Genomic DNA, 21,449 nt, shown 5'->3' on the forward strand with positions numbered 1-21,449 from the left:
TCTACGAATAAATACGTGCTAGATCGGAAAAATCCCCACTGTGCAATGAGACCATTTCAGAGCCGGGAGGATGATAGGATATAGGGGGAGACATTGGTCTGGGCAGGCACCCTAGTGAGTCGCCGGGGCTGAGCCCGTCCAGAGGACAGGCCACCCAGCCCCAAGGCACTCACCGCACCCGGCTACGGTGTGCGCTCCCTCGGGAGCAGCGGTGCCGCTCCAAGGGAGCAGCCCGCATGAGATAAAGTTGCCTGTCCAGCCCGGAGGGGGGTTGCGGCGTGGAGAAGGATTTCAGTATCCTGAGGAGAGGATAGAAGCACGGAGCGGTGTGGGCCCGATGACTGAAGTCCTAGGACCTAGGTTATGAAGCACCGTGGCCGGTCGGGCCGGTGTACCAGACGGTGAATGGTTCTCTTATCTCAATCACTATCTCAGTATCTTCCTTCCCCGAATCTCCTATTCTTTGACGTTAATACTTAATAGACATTTATTGGTCATATTGCCCTTGGCCCGAATCATATTGCTATGCGCTTATCATGGATGAATCCATGTGCTAATGCTGTAGCATAAAGGGAAGACTTACGGAGAGGATTTTGCGATTTGGAAGCCACGGTTCGGCTTCACTAGAATTTGGTAGCACGATTGTGTTGACAACCCACAGCATATTTACGTCTGGACAACGAGTTGCGGGGAAAAGTGCTGATTTTGTTGCAGTTTTAGGAGCCGGTGATTAGGCTGGATTTTTTGGTTACTTTTTCGTTCCGATTCATGTATTTCATAGTGTTTGGCTTTTGAATATTTTAGTTCTTTCAGATAAATATTACTTGCCTTACAACTTTTGTAAAAACGTTTCATTTTTTATAAGTCGACGTTCAGAGTCCTAAAAATACATCAGCACTACAATCACTGTAAACAAACAAATGGAGCACCACTTGGCTCTGTTCCAAGGCCATTTTTTAGTTTATCTGGTGGTTTTCTTACTCTTGTACGTCGTTTTGTTGGATGTTTTGAATATTGACTTATATCATATTTAAGAAGCATGTTGACTGAAAACAATCCGAAGTATCCAGGAGGCTGACAGAGGTCCTGACTCCTGAGCAATATCAATATCAAGTTGAACAAGTTATGAAATTTTGGTTGATAAACGCAAGGTGATCGGGCTCATATATCAGCAAGAAAAAGTAAAATTAAAAGAGCTTATTGGCCAAAAACAAGCTATAATATTGCAGACCTTGGAGCAATACCTACTGAAGAGCACGCTGAGCAGGATCATGCCAGAAAATGTTGACTGATGAGCGCATATTGATGTATTGGTATGGATATTGAATGATAACTTACAACAGCAAGATAAATTAGTGCTAACTTTCAAGTTAAAAATCTAGAATGAATGGACTTGGGCAGCTTAGATGCTTCATGCTATGCAGATTGTAATGTGCATCAGGTACTCAGTGTCTGACAAATGAAACATGCGATCATTCCATTGCTACTGGAGGAGAAAGCTTGGATCACTAAATCCACTTTATGTTGATTTTGATGTTAATCATCAATGTATTTCTTGAAAAAAGGATTGTAGTAGAATTGTCAATGTGACAATCCATGCAACGATGTGATCATATAATGTGTTCATAGTCATTTGTGATAGTGATTATTGGTCCAATATACAATGGCAAAGCTTTCAGTCTCAGCGTTTCTTCCTGTGGATGGCCAGCAGTGACTCAGAGCTTAGAAGTATTGGTTTTCTTCACAGGGCTGGGATAAAAAGTACTGAGGGTAATCTTCCACCAAGGAACTCTACTTTGACATGGTATGAGATGTAGGCACACGCACAAGTAGGTAGGTGCTTAGTTCCTATAGTCGGTAGTTGTGTATGTTTAGTCGGGTTAGCTTAGATTAGATTGTTAGTTTTTTAATTTGCCAAGTGTCCATAAAAATGTGACCTGAGCAATGAGCATACTCCTGACTAACCTGACAGCTGACCTAACCTCAATCATCACACATATTTGCAGCCTACCCAAGACCTGCATAGCAGTAGCACTCAGTTATAGGTAGGTACTCACCCTAACTCAATCTTACCTGCTAACCTTCAACTTGCCAAAAGTTAGCTCACATTGCCAAGCTGCATCCAGGGAAACAGTCAACTGAGGAACTGGCTCATTGGGTGGCTGGTGTGAGTCTGTGCATTTAAAGTGTTTCTTCTCTGAAGCTGCTCTGCACTGCTGTATGTCATGTTAGATGCTCAGAAAATGTGGGAAATGATTACTAAGCTACTTTAGTGCTTTGTTAATGCTCAAGACATGAACAAGTACAGATCCTGCAGGGTACAGCTATGAGTTAGGTGCTAGGTGAGTATGTTATGTGAATGTGCTGTTCCCTGTTTGACCATAGTAAGTATACAAACAAGCACAGGGTCACAGTTATATTCAATCTCCACATAAACATACAACAAAAACGGCCATATGGCCTAACTCCGAACACACCACAGATAACTTAAGCCTTTGCAGGCACAAAAATGTTTTGATTAACAGGACAGGTATACAATATATCTTCTGTCCTTGGGGGATCTTGCTGCCAAGTTGAGGTACGATGACTTAACTTCAGGATTGATCAACCTTTTCTTAGCCACTGCTTATATGTGAGAAAGACCAAATGCTTGTTTGTTTTGATTTACAGGACATGTATACAATATATGTATCCTCTGTCCTTGGGGGATCTTGCTGCCAAGTTGAGGTACGATGACTGAATCTTCAGGATTGATCAACCTTTTCTTAGCCACTGCTTAAATCAATATATGAGAGACCAAATGCTTGTTTGTAAACTGCGTTGAAAATTTAATGATCCACCTTCAATTCTGACATGAAGGCACAAATGAAATCTCCTTTTCGAATACACATAGCAAAATATTTAATAAATTTTAGTGGATGGACAAGAGCAATTAGCATAGCTTCCCCTCAAGTTAACTTCTTGTTCTGGCATTGATGAATTACACTGACACTTATTCGCTTCATATTTTGTAACAAACGCGCTAAAACTGCAATATAACAGCACTATATGCTTCTTGACAAAATGCAATAGAAGTAAAAATTTAGCCCTGATGGCATTCATTCTTGGTAAAAACGTAATTACAAAATATTTTGTAGTAACTATTAAATCCCGGCCGAAAACAGTCCACGGTTTAAAAAAGAATCATTCCAATGAAGGTCCATTCTTGCGGTCCTGAAATCGCCACTATTTCCGGCCTCTCCAACGCAACTCGTTGTCCAGACGTAAATATGCCAACCCACAACGCCCAACAGACAGCTGACGGAATCGGCACGACGAAAGGTGGGTGTGTTTCGCCGGCATCTGTAGTTGCGCCTTAAACTATTTTCTTTTAATTTATTTTGTTTTTTAACTACAGCTCAATGTCAAACCTTGCGCGTTTGAGTATGACTCCCGTGCAAGGCGTGTGGCCCAGTCTGGCCCAGTCCAAGTTGAAGTGCGCCTTTTGCTTTGGCCGTTTCAGTTGGGCAAACTAGACCTTTGGAATCAAAATATGGAGGCATCAAAAGATTGATTCCTTATGACCATATTTGGGCATAAATGCAGACCATTTCTAACTTACCAAACACATAAAAATAAGATAGTGTTTCAAGAAGGAGCATGCCTGATCTTGAACAGAAATGCTGGAAGTACCTCCTAAGCAAAATAATATTGCTCCTTTCATAACAATTTGAATTATATAGGTAGTGAAAGGCAATCAAGGAATTGATTCACTTTAAACAGATAATCATAATATTGATTCCCCATCAGCTGGCTAATCATTATTTTGATTCACAGGTAATGTTAACAGATAGGCAACAATTACTTGCAAGAATACAGCATTTATCTTGCTATTATTCTCATTTAGTGGTATCCTCAGCACCACAACAGATACCTATAGCATTGTTGTACTTTACCTTCACTACATTTGATAACAATTCACAATTTTTAAATGTCAAGAATACAAAAACTGAAGCAACAGGTAAAAATCATATAATAAATATAAAAGCACTACAACAATGATAATTAGGGGTTTGAAAATTTCATTTTGCCATTTTACACAGATACTGATTGTTTAGTATGCGATTCATGATACAAAAATAACATACAGTGTGATTTCCCCAAAACAGCTTTTACGTGGTGGACAGTGCCTCTGTCTTTTTCTCATTCACAAGGCCAAAGGGACAATTTCTTAGTTTTGAGGTAACACTTTTTGCAAACTTACCACATTTTTCTACCTTTTTAAAGAAAAATCTCACCGTCATGGGCCTTTTTTCAACCGTAACGATACATTTGAAGTCAAAAGTGTACCCAAATGAATCAAAAAATTGATTCCATGCCCATATTTGGTCATGGCTCCTCCCACCAGAATCAAATTATTGATGCCTCCATATTTTGATTCCAAAAGTCTAGTTTGCCCAACTGGTTTCAGCTTGAGCTTAGCTCCCCAACTTCAAGCTTGAGCCTTGAGCTAGGTGGAAGTATTTTGATAATTCTTGCTGCTAGTGCATGGTCCACTTCCTTGAACCAACTTTATAATGCAGCTGTTGTAACAGAAATCACTCACTTCTCTTTGGTACAATCAGTAGCGGAACCTGAACCCACTCTTCTACTCCACTCAAAGTCAAAATTGAAATGAATTTTAATTTGAATAAGAAGCTTAAACTGGCTGAATATATTTACAGGTTGGCATTCTGAGCTACTCAGCAAATTTTCCTCATCAGCAAGATGACTACACCAGGTAAGGCTCAGGCTGAGGGAATAGCATCAAACATTTCTCTGTATGTCCACTGTCCAGTTGAGCTGTGCAACCAGGGACGCATTGGATTTGGAAAGGTGCAGTCTGATACACAAAGGTACTTGTTTTGGATTTAAAGGGAAGTCAATTAACCTTCTATTTGTATGTTATGCTGGTGAACAAGGACGCCGGTGAAAACAGGGCGCCGGAGGGCATATTAGTCACGTGACATTTGGAACTTCTCCCCCTCCGTGGGCCTTCTGTATTCCAAACGTCACGTGTAAATTTCACGAACCTTGATCAAAGCGCCCCAGGCGCCCTGTTTTCACCGTCGTCCGTAAACAACAGTCAAAAGTCAAAGTGAAAAGGCTTGTTTCCTTGCCAAGATATTTGACATGTCCTGACTGCTTAAGGTCAAAATGTTTCATAGAAATTGCCCTACCAGCCTTTTTATGAGTTGATATTCATTGCAGAGAAATATATGGCCTCAACCCATCAATAGCAATATACTTACCTATATGTAATCATTAAAATTTTAAAATGATAAAGTGCACCAGCATCACTCACTAGAACAGGCCCATTTGTTTTAAATAGCCTCCCATGACCAATTGGCTTTCACATAGGCCATAGGGCTATCTCTGATTGTTTTTGGGCTGAAGAAGCTGAGCTTTATAGCTGTAACTTGTGACACTTCTTCAGTTCAGTTCATGTTCATTGCTTAAGAAAGAAATGATCTTTGGCCAATGTTCTTCAATGTGTTTCTGACCAATGTTTTTGTCACCTTAGCCTGTCTCTGTCAAAAGGTATTGTTGAAAAACTGCTACTGACCTTTTCATGGACCAGTATGACTTTACAAGTGGCAGGTGTATCATATCAGGTCAAGGGTGTAATTTTCATATTCAGTTTCAACTTTCAATATTAAGTCATGAGTAATGTTTTGAGAATGTTGAATGTCTTTTGTCTAAAAAAAGGTGCACATTTCATTTTCTCCCATTATGAAGACATCACAACATTATTTTGGCCTTGGATCACTGATTCAGAGGTATCCGAGACATCCCTTCATGCATCACATCACCCTTATTAACATTGCCTCAGTTTCAAAACATTCATTCTGTCCATATACATACCTGATGTATCAGTATGCCATGTTTTATGTTTTGTGTGTAAATCAAGTGTAAATATTCGCTGAGACCGAACGGGCATACCCTAGTCCCCCCAGGTGTCCGTTTGCAAAGCCGACCAGCGCTAGGAGATGAGCCGGATTCAAACTAATGTATTACTGTGTATTCGCTACTGATGGGGATGGCCTTTGGTCATCGGCTCTCGGCAGTGATTGCATTATGTGTAGGCGAGGTGCAGTCAGCGAACCGCGCCTTGTCGTTGTTTGGCTATGTGGACATGGCATTCATCTCTAGTTTTTCTACCGATCGTACAACGGTGTTGGTCACCCGTCGGCCGTCAGGTCCAGAGCACACAATCTGGCTGGTGTGCGTTGTCGCCTCGATTATGTATAGTCCATACAAAATAATGGAACAAAGATTGTCCAGAATTTACAGTACTGCCTCGGCCTAAGTTCGGACCTAGCAGGACATGTAGCACGCGGAGTGGGGGTATGATATTGTGGTTACCTTTCGTTTGAGTCGATGTATTTGTGGTCTGCTCACTAGGGTGCATCAAACGCCCCACTTTTTCGAAAAAATTCTACGAACCCCCTGTCACAAAATTAATTTGTTACGTATCCTAAATGTATCAACCATGCCAAATTTCAAGAATTTCTGAAGCCATCTAGGGGGTCCGCATCGACCCTAAAGTTAACGAAACTTCATGAATTTGATCATTAATGGCGCTTAATTACAAATTATTTAAAATTATTCTTAGGTCAAAATATCTTTTAGAATCGCTAATCATTGCAAGTGCTATCCTAAAACTGCCCACCAAATCAATCTGAAATGTATCTGATTTCACCTATAGGAGTCTTGACACTCGCCCGTATTGGTGTTTTGTGTGCGTCTAACGTACAGGAGCTGGACCCTCTTGCTGTTCGGTCTCTGATTAAGCCAGAGCTTCACGGAAAAACTAGCGTGTTTCCCGTAACGAGAAGAAGCAGATGATATCAATTTCTACGGTCCTAGGTCATTGGTTGACCTTCCAGGTCAGGTCAATGACCCAAAAGTCGGGAAAATCGGGACCTGGTAGAACTTCGTGAATTGAGTTTGTTGTAGTTTTTTCGGGGTGCTGATTACGATTTTCAGATCAGCTTTGATCAAAGATGATGTCTCTATGCATTTAGGCTTGGTCGGGTCAGGTCAGGTCAGGTCAACCAGTGGGAGTCCTGCCAGCTATCCATAGTAGGTGTAAATCACCACCGACAGTTTCGAAATATTACGAAGGCTTCGAATAAATATTACGAAATATTACGATTAATATGTTACGAAGGCAACAAAACTACTTCGTAAGTGTTCAATGCTCAAACGTTTCAATGTAGTCACGCTTACGAGATGAGTAGACATTAGACAATGCTCCTATCATCAGACGCTACTGCAGTGTCAGTGCGTCTGCTTTTTGAAAGGCCTGCGCTCTCTCTCGTCTTTCTGGGCCATGTATCTGGTGCAACAACTATATAGCGCGGTGCAACAACTGCATATATAGCGCCGACCATTCAGCGTTGCATCCACTCGTCGACGCACGGGGAAGGGTCTTTCACAAGGAGATGAAATTCCAGAAAGTAGCAACTGGCATGTCTCAGATATTCCATTCCGGTCACCTGAGGTTCCGGAGGTTTCGTTCACGTGGTCGTGACCTATTGTTTTGGGTCAATGGGGTATATATGAAAACCGAGTCAGAATGATCATCGCCAGTCACACCCCGGCAAGACCGCGCCCAAACCTCGGCAACATTCAATAGAGCAAGTGGCGGCAACAAAACAAAGATATCAAGTTTGGTCGTCGCTACTGAAACCGCAAGGTCGTTGACAACGTCGGATACAGCTGTCTGCGAGGGATGAGAGTCCAGACTTGGGATGCTCCACAGGGACTTGGTCCATCATGAGGTCGCCGAACAATTACCGACGGGAAGAGCGGCTTACTCTTGTTGTCGTCGAAGACGTGCTATCAAATTACGTGAGAATTATTCACGGATTGCTAAAAAGATACTCACGAGTCACTCTAAGCCAATAATAGCGGTGTTAACATTTACCTCAACATGAGTTCGTCTCAAACCGGTTTTGTCAGGACTGCATGCGTGACAAAGTAACTTCATTTGGTTTTGACGCTGCCATGGTCGACTAGGAATTTCAGGCTTCATATCGGCGAGCTCATCATCGTGTGTGTCTTCTGCGAGCCCAGAGTCGAAGCATCGAAGTCATGTCGTTGAATCACAAAACCATAAAATAAGCAAGAACCGCTCTAACCCAAGAAAACCCAAGTTAATCATTGGAACTTAACGAAGCGATTTGTTCCAGACTTCCCTCCCAGCAAAAGCCCTACTTCCTAAATATAGGTAATGCGTATCAGTTGGCTAAGCTGAAACTATCTATAGTTATTATTTTCGTGCTTAATTTGGGCTTATTGAGGAAAAATCGCGATGATCTCAAATACTCTTAGTGATGTCAAAGGACGTTATATAGGGCCCAAGTTGAATACAGACCAGGCATCAGTCCACGAAAACGGGGCACAAAAATAAATTTCAATTCCTGAAACATATTTGGATCATATTTGGCGCTAACTGAGCACTGCTCAGTTAGCGCCAAAACAGATACAGAAAAAACAATACAGAAACTGCTCAGTGAGCAGTTTCTGTATCACTACCTATGGGGCATAATGGAGGTGTCACGTGACTGAACTGACCTCAGGCGACCTTTACGGAAAAGAAAATCAGAGGAAAAAAGCTGTAAAAATTTGAAAGCTTGTGATTTCCTAAGTTTCGTCTCCCTGCGAAAGATGCCCCGACTCTGAGAGCGCTGCGAATCTATACAGCATTTTTAGAACATCGAGAGGTTCGCATATGACGTCATAGGTCACTGACCTGACCTGATATCAAAATGCAGCAAATGCCAAATGTTCAGGCTTAAGTATCAAAGGTCAGCTAAGCCAAGTTAAACCGGACGTATTTCGACCGATCGCGACAAAAACAGCAGTGGTCGCAACAACCCCCTCCATCGGGGAAGGAGAGAGAGAGAGAGAGAGAGAGAGAGAGAGAGAGAGAGAGAGAGAGAGAGAGAGAGAGAGAGAGAGAGAGAGAGAGAGAGAGAGAGAGAGAGAGAGAGAGAGAGAGAGAGAGAGAGAGAGAGAGAGAGAGAGAGAGAGAGAGAGAGAGAGAGAGAGAGAGAGAGAGAGAGAGAGAGAGAGAGAGAGAGAGAGAGAGAGAGAGAGAGAGAGAGAGAGAGAGAGAGAGAGAGAGAGAGAGAGAGAGAGAGAGAGAGAGAGAGAGAGAGAGAGAGAGAGAGAGAGAGAGAGAGAGAGAGAGAGAGAGAGAGAGAGAGAGAGAGAGAGAGAGAGGAGAGAGAGAGAGAGAGAGAGAGAGAGAGAGAGAGAGAGAGAGAGAGAGAGAGAGAGAGAGAGAGAGAGAGAGAGAGAGAGAGAGAGAGAGAGAGAGAGAGGAGAGAGAGAGAGAGAGAGAGAGAGAGAGAGAGAGAGAGAGAGAGAGAGAGAGAGAGAGAGAGAGAGAGAGAGAGAGAGAGAGAGAGAGAGAGAGAGAGAGAGAGAGAGAGAGAGAGAGAGAGAGAGAGAGAGAGAGAGAGAGAGAGAGAGAGAGAGAGAGAGAGAGAGAGAGAGAGAGAGAGAGAGAGAGAGAGAGAGAGAGAGAGAGAGAGAGAGAGAGAGAGAGAGAGAGAGAGAGAGAGAGAGAGAGAGAGAGAGAGAGAGAGAGAGAGAGAGAGAGAGAGAGAGAGAGAGAGAGAGAGAGAGAGAGAGAGAGAGAGAGAGAGAGAGAGAGAGAGAGAGAGAGAGAGAGAGAGAGAGAGAGAGAGAGAGAGAGAGAGAGAGAGAGAGAGAGAGAGAGAGAGAGAGAGAGAGAGAACTTTGTATTTACAGACACTTAGTCCAATGCTACATAACATGACGATTCATGGCACTCCCAGAGCATCATTCCATGCCGCTCTTAGCGGTGATCGCCGGCGTATGTCACTGTCAACCAGGACATTGATGATCGCGTTGGTGGATGCATCTAAACGCTGCATGAAACCCCAAGTGATGAAACCCAAGTTAAGTGATGAAGCATGTTCATTGTTCATAGCTGATGCGGACCCCCTAGATGGCATCCGATATAATTTTAATTTTGCACAGCGTCATTGTGCTACTAGTGGAACAAATTGAATCAACAGACAGATCGATTTGAAGACATCGGGGCGTTTGATGCACCCTACTGCTCACTGTGCTCGGTTACTAGATGGGATGAACATCCACCAAATCCCTCAGCTAATCCCAAACGATAAACTAGTCCCCCTTTGGACTCGCTATTGTCCTTTCCTACGTGCCTCGAATTTTTGACACAAGCTTATCGAACCCTGACTCCTGAGTCCTGACTCTGAGTGACCTGCATTGCTGCGTTGTTGATCTGGCCATACTCAATTTACCCATCATTGTTACCCTCTGCCCTACTGTCGCAGCATTCCCCAGAGCCAAACAGCCGGGGGGGGGGGGGGGGGGGCGTGGCGCTGGCCGGCCGTCTGGCCCGTTCACGACCCGGTGCATGGTCCGTTGCCGCCTGACGAGTGAGCCGGACCGCGCTCGGTCAGTCCGGCCCGTCTGGACCTGTCTGGGCTCCACCCCCCGCCGTGCCGGTCCAGCCCGGTCCCGACCCCGGCTCAGCCGGTCCGTCGTGACACGTCGCTCCGTCGGAATGTCTCCGGCTCGGCGGTCGTGGCTGGGAACTTCCTGCTTGGCTAGTGAGACGTTGGAAGGATGGGGAGAGCGCAAAATATGTATCTGCCAAGGCCCTACTCGTATATACCGTTTTTACCATGAGCTTTGGACATTGGGTAGGGAGATCCAAGCATAATTATTTGCCACGTCATCGGTCGCTATTACAGAGACGGGCTGGGCTGTGCTGTAGAGTGTGAAGGCTGGTGATGTATGTCGCAATGGGGTTGAGCCCCAATGCCGATACGCTATCGGAGAGATAGAGGCCAATGTAATGCAGGAAATGTGTTGCGTACTACGCAGGAGTAGTGGGACCGATAGCGTTGTAGCGACGTATCGGCCCCGTACTCTACGTTTGTCAGCTATCTCATGTCTTCTGATCCGTCCGCCAGTCCCTGTCGGGGCTCGACCCGTTCGTCTATCAGCCTGTCTTTCGACTGTCCGTCGGCTGTCACGGCCCGACGTGCACTCAGCTGACGGCTGTCACGGCCGGCTGGTGTCTCGTCCCGGCCGATGCGGCCCTCCGCCCGTTCCAATCGGCTCCCTGGCCGCCGTTCACGGCCCCTGAGCCGTGGCGTGAGCGGTGGAGACTTTCTCCCGGGGCTCGGCCGCTACCGTTACCTGCGCGCCTAACTCCCCACCTGGCCGATGGCGGCGCTGGCGGCGGCGCACGACAGGTCACGTGACGGCGCAATGGTGCTCTAGCCCCCGTCACGTGACCGGTGTTGGACGGCGACGGTGTCCAGCTGTTGAAGCAGGAGTGGCTGGGCGGTTGTGCTGGCGTGGCCTTCCAGTTGTGGAACTCTGCTGCCACGCTGACCGCTGCTGTGGCAGTGACTGCTTGTGTGGTGCCATACAGTGGTGTGCCTGTGTGTAGTGGGAATTTCGGCAAGGTGTTGGCCGGCCTGATTCGCCCCTGTGTTTCTGTGTGTGCGTCGGGCGAAGTCCCTTGGGGGACGGCGGCATTATCACTTGCGGAGAGCTTGAGAAGCAGGCCGCCGGAGGGACGATTGTCGACCCCCGGCGGTCGGCCGGTGACCCCCGGTGACTATACGGTGACCTTTGGTAACCTGCCGCGACCGACCGCCGACTGTCGTATCTCGTTGTGACCGGCTCGTCGGAGGACTTCCCGTCGGTATGAGCAGCAGTACCGCGTGGCCAGCAGTGCCTCGGCGCAGCTCGGCGGAAGACGAGTACCACGAGGACCCCGTGGCCGACCTGTGTCTGTCGGGCCTGCCGGCCGGCGGGTCAGCAGCCGCCTCTGGTCCCACCCGACCCCCGGATGTGGCACTGCCGCTGCATGATCCTGACTGGCGCTTTGAGGACGGTGTGTACTCGGTGGGCGGCAGGGGGGGGGGGGGTTGTTGTCTCACTGATCACCCTTCGGGCCCCAGGGGGTGGTAGGTAGTCGGCACAGACGATAGGTCGTCGGTATAAAGCCTGGGGAGTGCCCGGGGATAATGTCAGTGACAGGTGACGGCGACTGACAGGGGACGCGGGGGCGTAACATCCGCCAACTGATCTACAGGAGCCTGTCCACTTGTCCAGTGTCCAGTATTAACTAGATGATCGATCCAGATAGCCGATAAAATAGAATAGTTATACCAGTCGTAATGGTAGCGCTGGCCGCTGACAGAGTGAACGTTTATGCCCCCTCTGATACGCAATCTAATTTAATTTCTCCCCATTCATTCATTCATTCATTCATTCATTCTTTCATTCATTCATTCTTTTATTCGATCGGTTTCAATTCATGGCATTTTTCCTGTAAGTTCAATGCTTAAGCATCTGGTCATCTATGCAGGTCGGCATGGAGATTAGGTGTCGAACAGAGTCGTTTGCTTTACCTGTTAGTAAATGTTTTTCTACAGCACTATGTGACTCACATCATTAGGATTACCTGTATCCTATAGCGGTCGCTTATGCTCCTTCCTTCCGCAAAGTAAGCCACTTTCCCTCTTTTTCTGAAAGCTTCATTCGCACATACCTCCCTTTTGTCATGGTCGTGTTGATGCAATAACATTCACACCTTTGTATCGGCCAGATCTCGAGTCTGGACTCGACCCCAGCTGGCAGCTGTGCCTGTTGTTCAGTATAGAGTTGATGGGAAAACAGTCGGACGCCCGTTCGGCTTAGTGATGTGCTCTGCTGTCCTAACGTAAAGTAACTAGCACTGGGGAGCGAGTCTACCGTGTTGTACCGGCCCTCATTCTTAGCTGCCTGGTCTTACCCTTTACGTATACGAGTAGTTCAGTGCGGCCTGTGTGATCCGATGGCGCCGTCGAATCTGGTCTGATCTGGTCCGTGTTGCTCGATAGGTCTGTGTGGTCGAGTTTGATCTGATCTGCCAGTGCCTACTGTGGTCCGCTCGGTGATGATCCGACGGGTGGGCGGCTCGCCGCAGTACCATTACCCCGATCACTGAGCGTGACTGGCTCTGCCAACCGACCGGATGGAGCTCGCCGAACGAATGGCTTCCCGTCATCACTCCCACTGACTGAATGTCCGGTCATCCCGTCACTCTCCTGCTGTGGGTACAGTACAGCGAACACGTCTGTCCCGATACAGCTAACACGCCCTTCCTAATTCAGCGAACACGTCTGCTCCATTCGCTGAGCTGCAAACCAAACATTGCGGCGGTTAAACAATCTGTGTCATATGACTGCACGGTAAACCTAGCGTTCCATTCATCAAACTGGACTCTCATTTTGCCTAACATGAACCGTGCGGTAAATTATCCCTTCCTCCGGTTAAGCGCTATCGCCCGCTAATTGCACCATCAGCTTTTCCTCCCACTAGTCAGTTTATCTCTATCCAAACTATGCCCAATGCCATGCTGCTCGGTTGAATGCCATCTTTCAATCAATTTAGTCGGAATGATTTGACATAATGGGTGGATTTGACACGTCGCCCAAGCGCCACTTTGAATAGCCATGGCCTCACAGCTAGCCGGGAGGTGAACACTGAACATTCAGGAACGCCGTCGGACGTGAGGCCGAGTTGTACAACTACAGAGTTCAAAAGACATTGGAAGCGAATTTAGGCGACTTGTTCGACCGTGAAGGTTACCGCTGAGCCTTGTTACGGAGGAAAGTTAACGTGCTCCGTGACGTCGACGCTCGGCAGAGCTACGGCGGTAACTCCGGGGAGGGGGGGGGGGAGGGGGCAGTCACGCACAGGAAGGAAACTAGCGGCGTCGTGACGGCACACGCAGGCTGACTATGGTGGCACGATACCAGGCGTGCCTTCCGCTCTCGGCTACGGCGGCTGTCTCTATTTCAACCGCTGGAATTTGTAGCGTCTCTTTTGTCTGCGTAAAGGTGTTTGCCTCCGATAAGGTTATATGACATTGTGCAGTAGGGGAGAGTGGGGCAAAGCGGCCACCCTAAGGCTTCTCACGATGCCAACGCTTGATTTTTAAACTTGGAAAGATTCTTTCTATACCAATGTGATCCCTAGTAAGTTGCCTTTTATTTCAACTGCGTTTTATTTCCAAAGGCGTTTACATATGAAAGATATTGACAAAACTTTAAACCTATGCATATTGGCCACTTTGCCCCATACCCTGGGGCAAAGCGGCCACCGGCGTCTTCTGAAGTCCCGATATGAGAAATAAAACAGTTGCCTCGTGTACGACTTGGGTATTTGATGGTGACAAGGTTAAGCGAGGATGGATGCTTACTTTATCATATTCCACCTGTAGGTAAACAAAGGAAGGATTTTCATGAAAATAAACATTTAATTGCATTATTTGGTAACTCATGCAACTGAAAAGTGGCCAAGATGAATGCATGACGACACATTTGAATATAAATAATGTTTTTTTATCCAGATGGAAGCAACTTATGGCCAATTGGGGGTTGGCCACTTTGCCCCGGCCACTTTGCCCGGCGCATAACGTCCGAGACAAAAATATTCCAGCTTAGCTATTAGTGGGGTAAAAAACATTAAAATTGGTAGAATACATGTACGATAACCATGCAATGAATGGACAAGAACGCTTATAAAAATTCCAAACGGTTATGGAATAACATAACATTTAAAAATTGTAAACATAGTTGGTAACCTGGCAAAAAATGCTTTTCCGTGTTTCACAGAACAATGGTGATGGGCCTGAAACCCCGGTCTGGCTCATTCGAACGACCGTGAAGAGAAGTATAATTGGAAACCATAAATTGGAACTGACGCCAGCTATGAAGGGCTAAAACGATGGGTGGCCGCTTTGCCCCGGGTGGCCGCTTTGCCCCACTCTCCCCTAGGTACTGTGCACTCAGTGCAGTGTGCAGGTTTCTGGTGTAGAGGTGAACAGCTGGCGGATACCACAGCTGCGAGACGTCACCACTCGTCAGAGGCCGATCTGTGGAGACGTCAACTTCCGCCACAGACTATCCTCTGTAGTCGTCACTGCCCATCGTACACTGATTATAGAGCAGATACCGCCATACTGTCAAATGCCAGTCGGTAGAGTCGTCACTGTCCGTCACATACTGGTCTGTAGAACGGGCACCGACAGACTGTAGGACAGTCTGTAGAGTCGTCACTGTCCCTCATGAACTGGTCTGTAGAACGGGCACCGACAGATTGTAGGACAGTCTGTAGAGTCGTCTCTGTCCTTTATAGACTGGTCTATCGATACGGCCCTTAACAGGTCGGCCGGTGCCACGGCTGGACGGAATTGTATCTGGCGTGTCTGACGTCAGAGCCGTGACAGCTTGGAGACTAATTTTATGGTCGGACTGGCAAGGGCGCCAAGCTGTTGGAGAGGAATTTGGATGGACCCATTGACCTGGCAGACGTCATATGATTTTCAATTTCCATCATCTCTGGAAAGTCCAATAACCCTCGCCGGACCTATTGGTTTTCTACATACGCGCCGGCCGAGGGGGGGGGGCGGGTACGACCCCCCCCCTCGCCGTTTCGCCCCTGGTGGAGCTAGCGCGTCGCGGAAAAAACGAGCGTGTGCGCCGTTACGAGACGCAGAGATTGGTACCCGATTTTAAGGTCCTAGGTCAACCGGTGACCTCTGAGGTCAGGTCAAGTGCCCCAGGGTACGGTTCATTTTTTGGTGAATAACTTCGCAAAAAACGGCCGCAGAGCCGCGATTTTGGCAGCATCGTGTTCGCCTTGATCAGGCGCGTCGAATGATATACTTTTTGTCCGGGTCAGGTCAACTTGGGGTGTTGACCTCAGGTCAAGGTCAGGTCAGCACCCCCAGGTCACGAAGCTGGTCGAAAGAGGTCATGTCGCATATCATTCGATTCGGCAGGTCTTCCTGAGTCCATTGGTGGCTTTCCCGACTCGCTAGCTCAATTTGATCGGGAGTTATTGACGAAAAACTAATATGACCTTGATGACGTCATAAATGACGTCACGGAAGGTCAACATTGCAAAAGTGACGCATCTAACCTTGCAAGGAGTGCATCAAATCACGATTCTGTGTGCTTGGGATAGTTGGAGATCGTTCCCGGCGCCAGAATAGCAGTTTGAATTTTTCCCCATTGACTTATAATGGTGAGGTCACGAAAATGACCTGACCTCATATGACCTTTAGGAAAAATCCGAGATATACAAGTTGTGAGACTCATAATGGATACTAGATCCTGCAAGTTTCATTTCCCTGTGACATTTCCTCTGGCAGTGAGGGCGTTGCGAAGTTGCGACATCTGAAGACCGTGCAGAGGTTCACTTATGACGTCATAGGTCAGTGACCTGACCTGACCCAAAAATGCGGTTGGTGTCAAAAGATGCGGCTTGGATCAAAGGTCAGGTATGCCAAGTTTCAGCTCTCTATCGCCAGCGTGTTCGGAGCTATCGCGAAAAAACCCTATGGGGGGGGGGGGCGGCACCCGCCCCCCCCCCCTCGGCCGGCGAGGGATAATAGATCGTGCATATGGAAATGAGCGTCCCATAACCTGATACACATCCAGGTTTTGCAGGTAATTGCGTCGGTAGATAATGTTATTTTCATAATTTCTCTCCTCCGCACGTTGAGGTGAGCTGTCATATAGTAGACGCTAACTTGGCGGGAAGTGGTGTAACTACATAATACATACTTATCTATAGTAGGTGTGGAGATGATGCATTTATTCATCAGATGGGTGAGGTCTCTCGACCGTTAGGATCGCCGTCAGTATCTCACTGTTTCCTATGAGGCTCAGTCAATCTTTCACCCTGTCATAGTCAGAGGAAAGTTCCGGTTTAAGTTGAAACTCCAGTTTGTGCTCTTGTTCTCAGTAGTGCTGCCTGCCATGTGGTAAGGATCACCAGTTTACACAGTTGGTCATTTCAGCAATCAGCTTCCATTGATTTATTGAAAGGTGGTGGGTAGTAAAAATATGGACAATGACTTACGTGAGTTGGGACTCGGGAGAGGAGGTGTTGCTCGTTGTTAGCTGTCTTGTCTGATCAGTGGATGACTCTATTCCCCCGCCAGCGGTGGGGGGAGGGGAGCTGATAGTCCGTCCTTGCCCCGACCGTTACTTCCAGGATTCGAGAGCCCAGTCCGTCCCTTGGCTATAATGCCCACTCTGTCCGTTTCCAGGCTCTTCATTCTGTCTCCTGTTGCTAGGCTCTGAAATGCCCAGTGTTTGTCTTGCTTCCAGGCTCTAAGATGTCCAGTCTGTACCCCTGTCCCCCGTTTCCAGGCTCTGATATCCCCAGTCTGCCCCCTATTTCCAGGCTCTGAAATGTTCAGCCTGTCGGCTCAGAAATACCGATTCTGTCCGGTTTCCAGGCTCTGAACTCTCGGTTCTGTCCCTTTTCCACGCTCTGATATGACTATTCTGTCCCCCTATCTCCAGGCTCTGATATCCCCATGCTGTCCCTTTTCCAGGCTCTGAGATGCCCAGTCTGTCCTGTTTCCCGGCTCTGAGATGCCCATTCTGTCCCCCGTCTCCAGGCTCTGAGATGCCCCGTCTATCCCCTGTTTCCAGACAGTGTGATGCATATTTTTCCCGTCTCCAGGCTCTGAGATGCCCAGTCTGCCCGCTGTTTCCACTTCCCAGACTGTGAGATGCATATTGTCTTCCGTCTCCTGGCTCTGATGTCTCCATTCTTTCCTCCTGTCTCCAGGCTCTGATATCCCCATTCTGTTTTCCAGGCTCTGAGATGCCCATTCTGTTCTCCAGGCTCTGAGATGCCCATTCTGTTTTCCAGGCTCAGAGATGCCCAGTCTGTCTCCGTCGGCTGACTCGGGCGTGGTGGACGCCTTCTCAGGACTCACTCCTGAGGAGCAGGAGCAGCAGCGGCAGCAGTGGAAGGAGGAGCTGGCCAGGGTGAGACAGTCCCCTCCGACTCCTGACTCCTGAGGAGCGGGAGCCGCGGCGGAAGGTTTCGGGGAGTGGATGTGTTTTTACTGATCCCTTGCAATTGCAACCTCCCCTGTCAGTGCCGGCTGCGGCTGCTATGCTATTGTGCTGGAATAACATCATAATTTACTTTTGCGTCTTTTTCTGTTTAATTTGTATATTATATTATTTAAGTCTACTGTAAATTTTCATGGAATGTCACTTGATTGGCTAAGTCTTTCATTTGGTTTTGCCTTCAGCCTGATGTGGAGCCAATGGACCCTTCGTCTCTCAATGCTCTCAGTCTCCTCTGCTTCAGTTTCCTCATCAGTTGCTCGTGAAGCCTGCGTTTGTCACTTCCGCTTATGTAGGTGGGTTTCTCTGTCGGTCCTGGTGCATCTCTCCTTGTACGTCTGACGCGGCACCCTCGCCCTGCAGTTGGAGGAGGACATTCTGTTGATGCGGGAGACCCTGCAGGCCAAGATGCGCGAGGCCCAGGTGCTGAAGCAGAAGCTGGGCATCACCGTGTGGACCGAGTTCACACAGGATGTCAACCAGAGCCTGCAGAGCGTCCGGCAGTCACAGGCGTGAGTGGATCGGGGAGCTCAGAGGGAGGGGAGGGGGCAGAGAGGGACTCGGCACATGCAACCTTTCGATACAGAGGGGTGTTGTTCTGAAGGGCTTGTCGATACATTCTAACTGTTCGGTTATGTGATTCTGTACGAAGTTTGTAGTAATTACGTTGTGAGACAACTATTTTATGTGCTGTTTTAGAGTCATATTTTTCCCAGGTTTATGTTTGTAGATATAAAACTTTATCGGAATTCACTGGGATTGTATTGCGTATGCAAGTCCAAATATTTCGGCCAATATTGTTTGGCCTTGGTCACTGGACAACTAAAATAACCCTATAAGTATAGCTCACATTGCAGCGATACCCAAAATTCTAAATTAAATTCACAGACAAAAAATTCAAATCCCCGCGCGCTATCAACCATGTAGGAGATTCCAAGTTAAGAATATCTAGATACACTCACTATTTCCTATCAAAGTATGCTGTAAATTTAACTATAAAATACATACAAACACACAGACAAGAAGTTATACACAGAACACAATCGGCGTCATTAGTTTTTAATTCAGTCCACTCATACTAAAGAGATGAGAGGAACGAATCTCATCTTGCGTTTTTTAGAGGCAAATCCCAAATTGGGCTCAGTGCAAATTTTCCAACACCTCTGTTCATATCTGGATCCTTCTCTTTTATTTCGATGGCCTCGCGCACTGTCCTCTTCCTCCAATCACTGACATAGGCTACTGTTCTTGCCTCCAAAGGGCGCATCTGACCAGAACACTCACTTGCGTGTCGTGCCGGTGCCGATTTCAATCTGCGTCCGTGTTGGATGTCTTGGGCGTGTTCATTCATTCTCACTGACTTAGGCCTTCCTGTCTCCCCTATGTACACATCTCCACATTCACATTCCACCTCGTAAACGACGCCTTTTCTCATCTCCTTTGGGGTTGTATCCTTTAGGTGAACCAGAGTGTTCCTTAGGTTTCTTGACGAGTGTCCTACGACAATGTTGTGGGCACGCAAAAATCGTGATATGGGCTCACTGACCCCTTTCACATATGGGATGGAGACATACCGTGGACGGCTAGGGCGCGGCTGACGTGGCCCGTCGGAGAACGGCTGGACGATCACTGGACTGCCACCGGAGGAAGACGTAGAACCAACAGGATCGCCGTTAGAGGACGTTCGTGCAGTGGCTGGACCACCGTCGGAGGACGCTTGTGCCGTGACCGGGTCGACACCGGAGGACGCTCGTGCAGTGACCGAATCACCGTCGGAAGACGCTCGTGCAGTGACCGGGTCGCCACCGCCAGAGGATGCAGGTGGTGCCGAAACTGGATCATCGCCGGAAGATGCAGGTGTCGAGAGTGGATCTCCGCCGCCGGAGGGACCAGGTGCCGAGGATGGACCGCCGCTGCCGGAGGGTACAGATGCTGAGGGTGGATCTCCGCCGCCAGAGGGTGCAGGTGTCGGGAGTGTATCTCCGCCGCCAGAGGATGCAGTTGCCGAGGGTTGACCGCCGCCGCCGGAGGATGCAGTTGCCGAAGGTGGACCGTCGCCAGAGGGTGCAGGAGCAGTGGGTGAACCGCCGCCAGAGGGTGCAAGTGCCGAGGGTGGACCGCCGCCGCCGGAGGGTGCATGTGCAGAGAGTGGATCGCCGCTAGAGGGGGCAGGAGCAGTGGCAGGAGCGAGCTAGCCACTGCTCCTGCCCCCTCTAGCGGCGATCCACTCTCTGCACATGCACCCTCCGGCGGCGGCGGTCCACCCTCGGCACTTGCACCCTCTGGCGGCGGTTCACCCACTGCTCCTGCACCCTCTGGCGACGGTCCACCTTCGGCAACTGCATCCTCCGGCGGCGGCGGTCAACCCTCGGCAACTGCATCCTCTGGCGGCGGAGATACACTCCCGACACCTGCACCCTCTGGCGGCGGAGATCCACCCTCAGCATCTGTACCCTCCGGCAGCGGCGGTCCATCCTCGGCACCTGGTCCCTCCGGCGGCGGAGATCCACTCTCGACACCTGCATCTTCCGGCGATGATCCAGTTTCGGCACCACCTGCATCCTCTGGCGGTGGCGACCCGGTCACTGCACGAGCGTCTTCCGACGGTGATTCGGTCACTGCACGAGCGTCCTCCGGTGTCGACCCGGTCACGGCACAAGCGTCCTCCGACGGTGGTCCAGCCACTGCACGAACGTCCTCTAACGGCGATCCTGTTGGTTCTACGTCTTCCTCCGGTGGCAGTCCAGTGATCGTCCAGCCGTTCTCCGACGGGCCACGTCAGCCGCGCCCTAGCCGTCCACGGTATGTCTCCATCCCATATGTGAAAGGGGTCAGTGAGCCCATATCACGATTTTTGCGTGCCCACAACATTGTCGTAGGACACTCGTCAAGAAACCTAAGGAACACTCTGGTTCACCTAAAGGATACAACCCCAAAGGAGATGAGAAAAGGCGTCGTTTACGAGGTGGAATGTGAATGTGGAGATGTGTACATAGGGGAGACAGGAAGGCCTAAGTCAGTGAGAATGAATGAACACGCCCAAGACATCCAACACGGACGCAGATTGAAATCGGCACCGGCACGACACGCAAGTGAGTGTTCTGGTCAGATGCGCCCTTTGGAGGCAAGAACAGTAGCCTATGTCAGTGATTGGAGGAAGAGGACAGTGCGCGAGGCCATCGAAATAAAAGAGAAGGATCCAGATATGAACAGAGGTGTTGGAAAATTTGCACTGAGCCCAATTTGGGATTTGCCTCTAAAAAACGCAAGATGAGATTCGTTCCTCTCATCTCTTTAGTATGAGTGGACTGAATTAAAAACTAATGACGCCGATTGTGTTCTGTGTATAACTTCTTGTCTGTGTGTTTGTATGTATTTTATAGTTAAATTTACAGCATACTTTGATAGGAAATAGTGAGTGTATCTAGATATTCTTAACTTGGAATCTCCTACATGGTTGATAGCGCGCGGGGA

At 48.2% G+C, this 21,449-nt stretch overlaps 1 protein-coding gene across 8 annotated transcripts in view; it reads left to right on the forward strand.

The window, feature by feature from the left end:
• The first annotated feature begins 3,252 nt into the window (after positions 1-3,252).
• LOC122392656 (tumor protein D53-like) overlaps positions 3,253-21,449 on the forward strand; it is a 41,364-nt gene continuing 23,167 nt past the window's right edge. Inside the window, exons 1-4 of one of the 8 annotated variants that reach the window (XM_043387753.1) lie at positions 3,253-3,321; positions 4,704-4,759; positions 17,770-17,888; positions 18,339-18,487. In XM_043387753.1, coding sequence (XP_043243688.1) covers positions 4,747-4,759; positions 17,770-17,888; positions 18,339-18,487 — 281 coding nt within the window. In that variant the 5' untranslated portion in view covers positions 3,253-3,321; positions 4,704-4,746. Of the gene's footprint in view, positions 3,345-3,376; positions 3,476-4,703; positions 4,760-10,979; positions 11,942-17,769; positions 17,889-18,338; positions 18,488-21,449 lie in introns of those variants that run through there. The other 7 variants (XM_043387756.1, XM_043387754.1, XM_043387757.1 and 4 more) reach the window with 7 other exon arrangements.

This window comes from Amphibalanus amphitrite, unplaced genomic scaffold (assembly GCF_019059575.1).
Source record: "Amphibalanus amphitrite isolate SeventyFive unplaced genomic scaffold, NRLGWU_Aamphi_draft 000496F_arrow, whole genome shotgun sequence".
Lineage (NCBI taxonomy): Eukaryota > Metazoa > Arthropoda > Thecostraca > Balanomorpha > Balanidae > Amphibalanus > Amphibalanus amphitrite.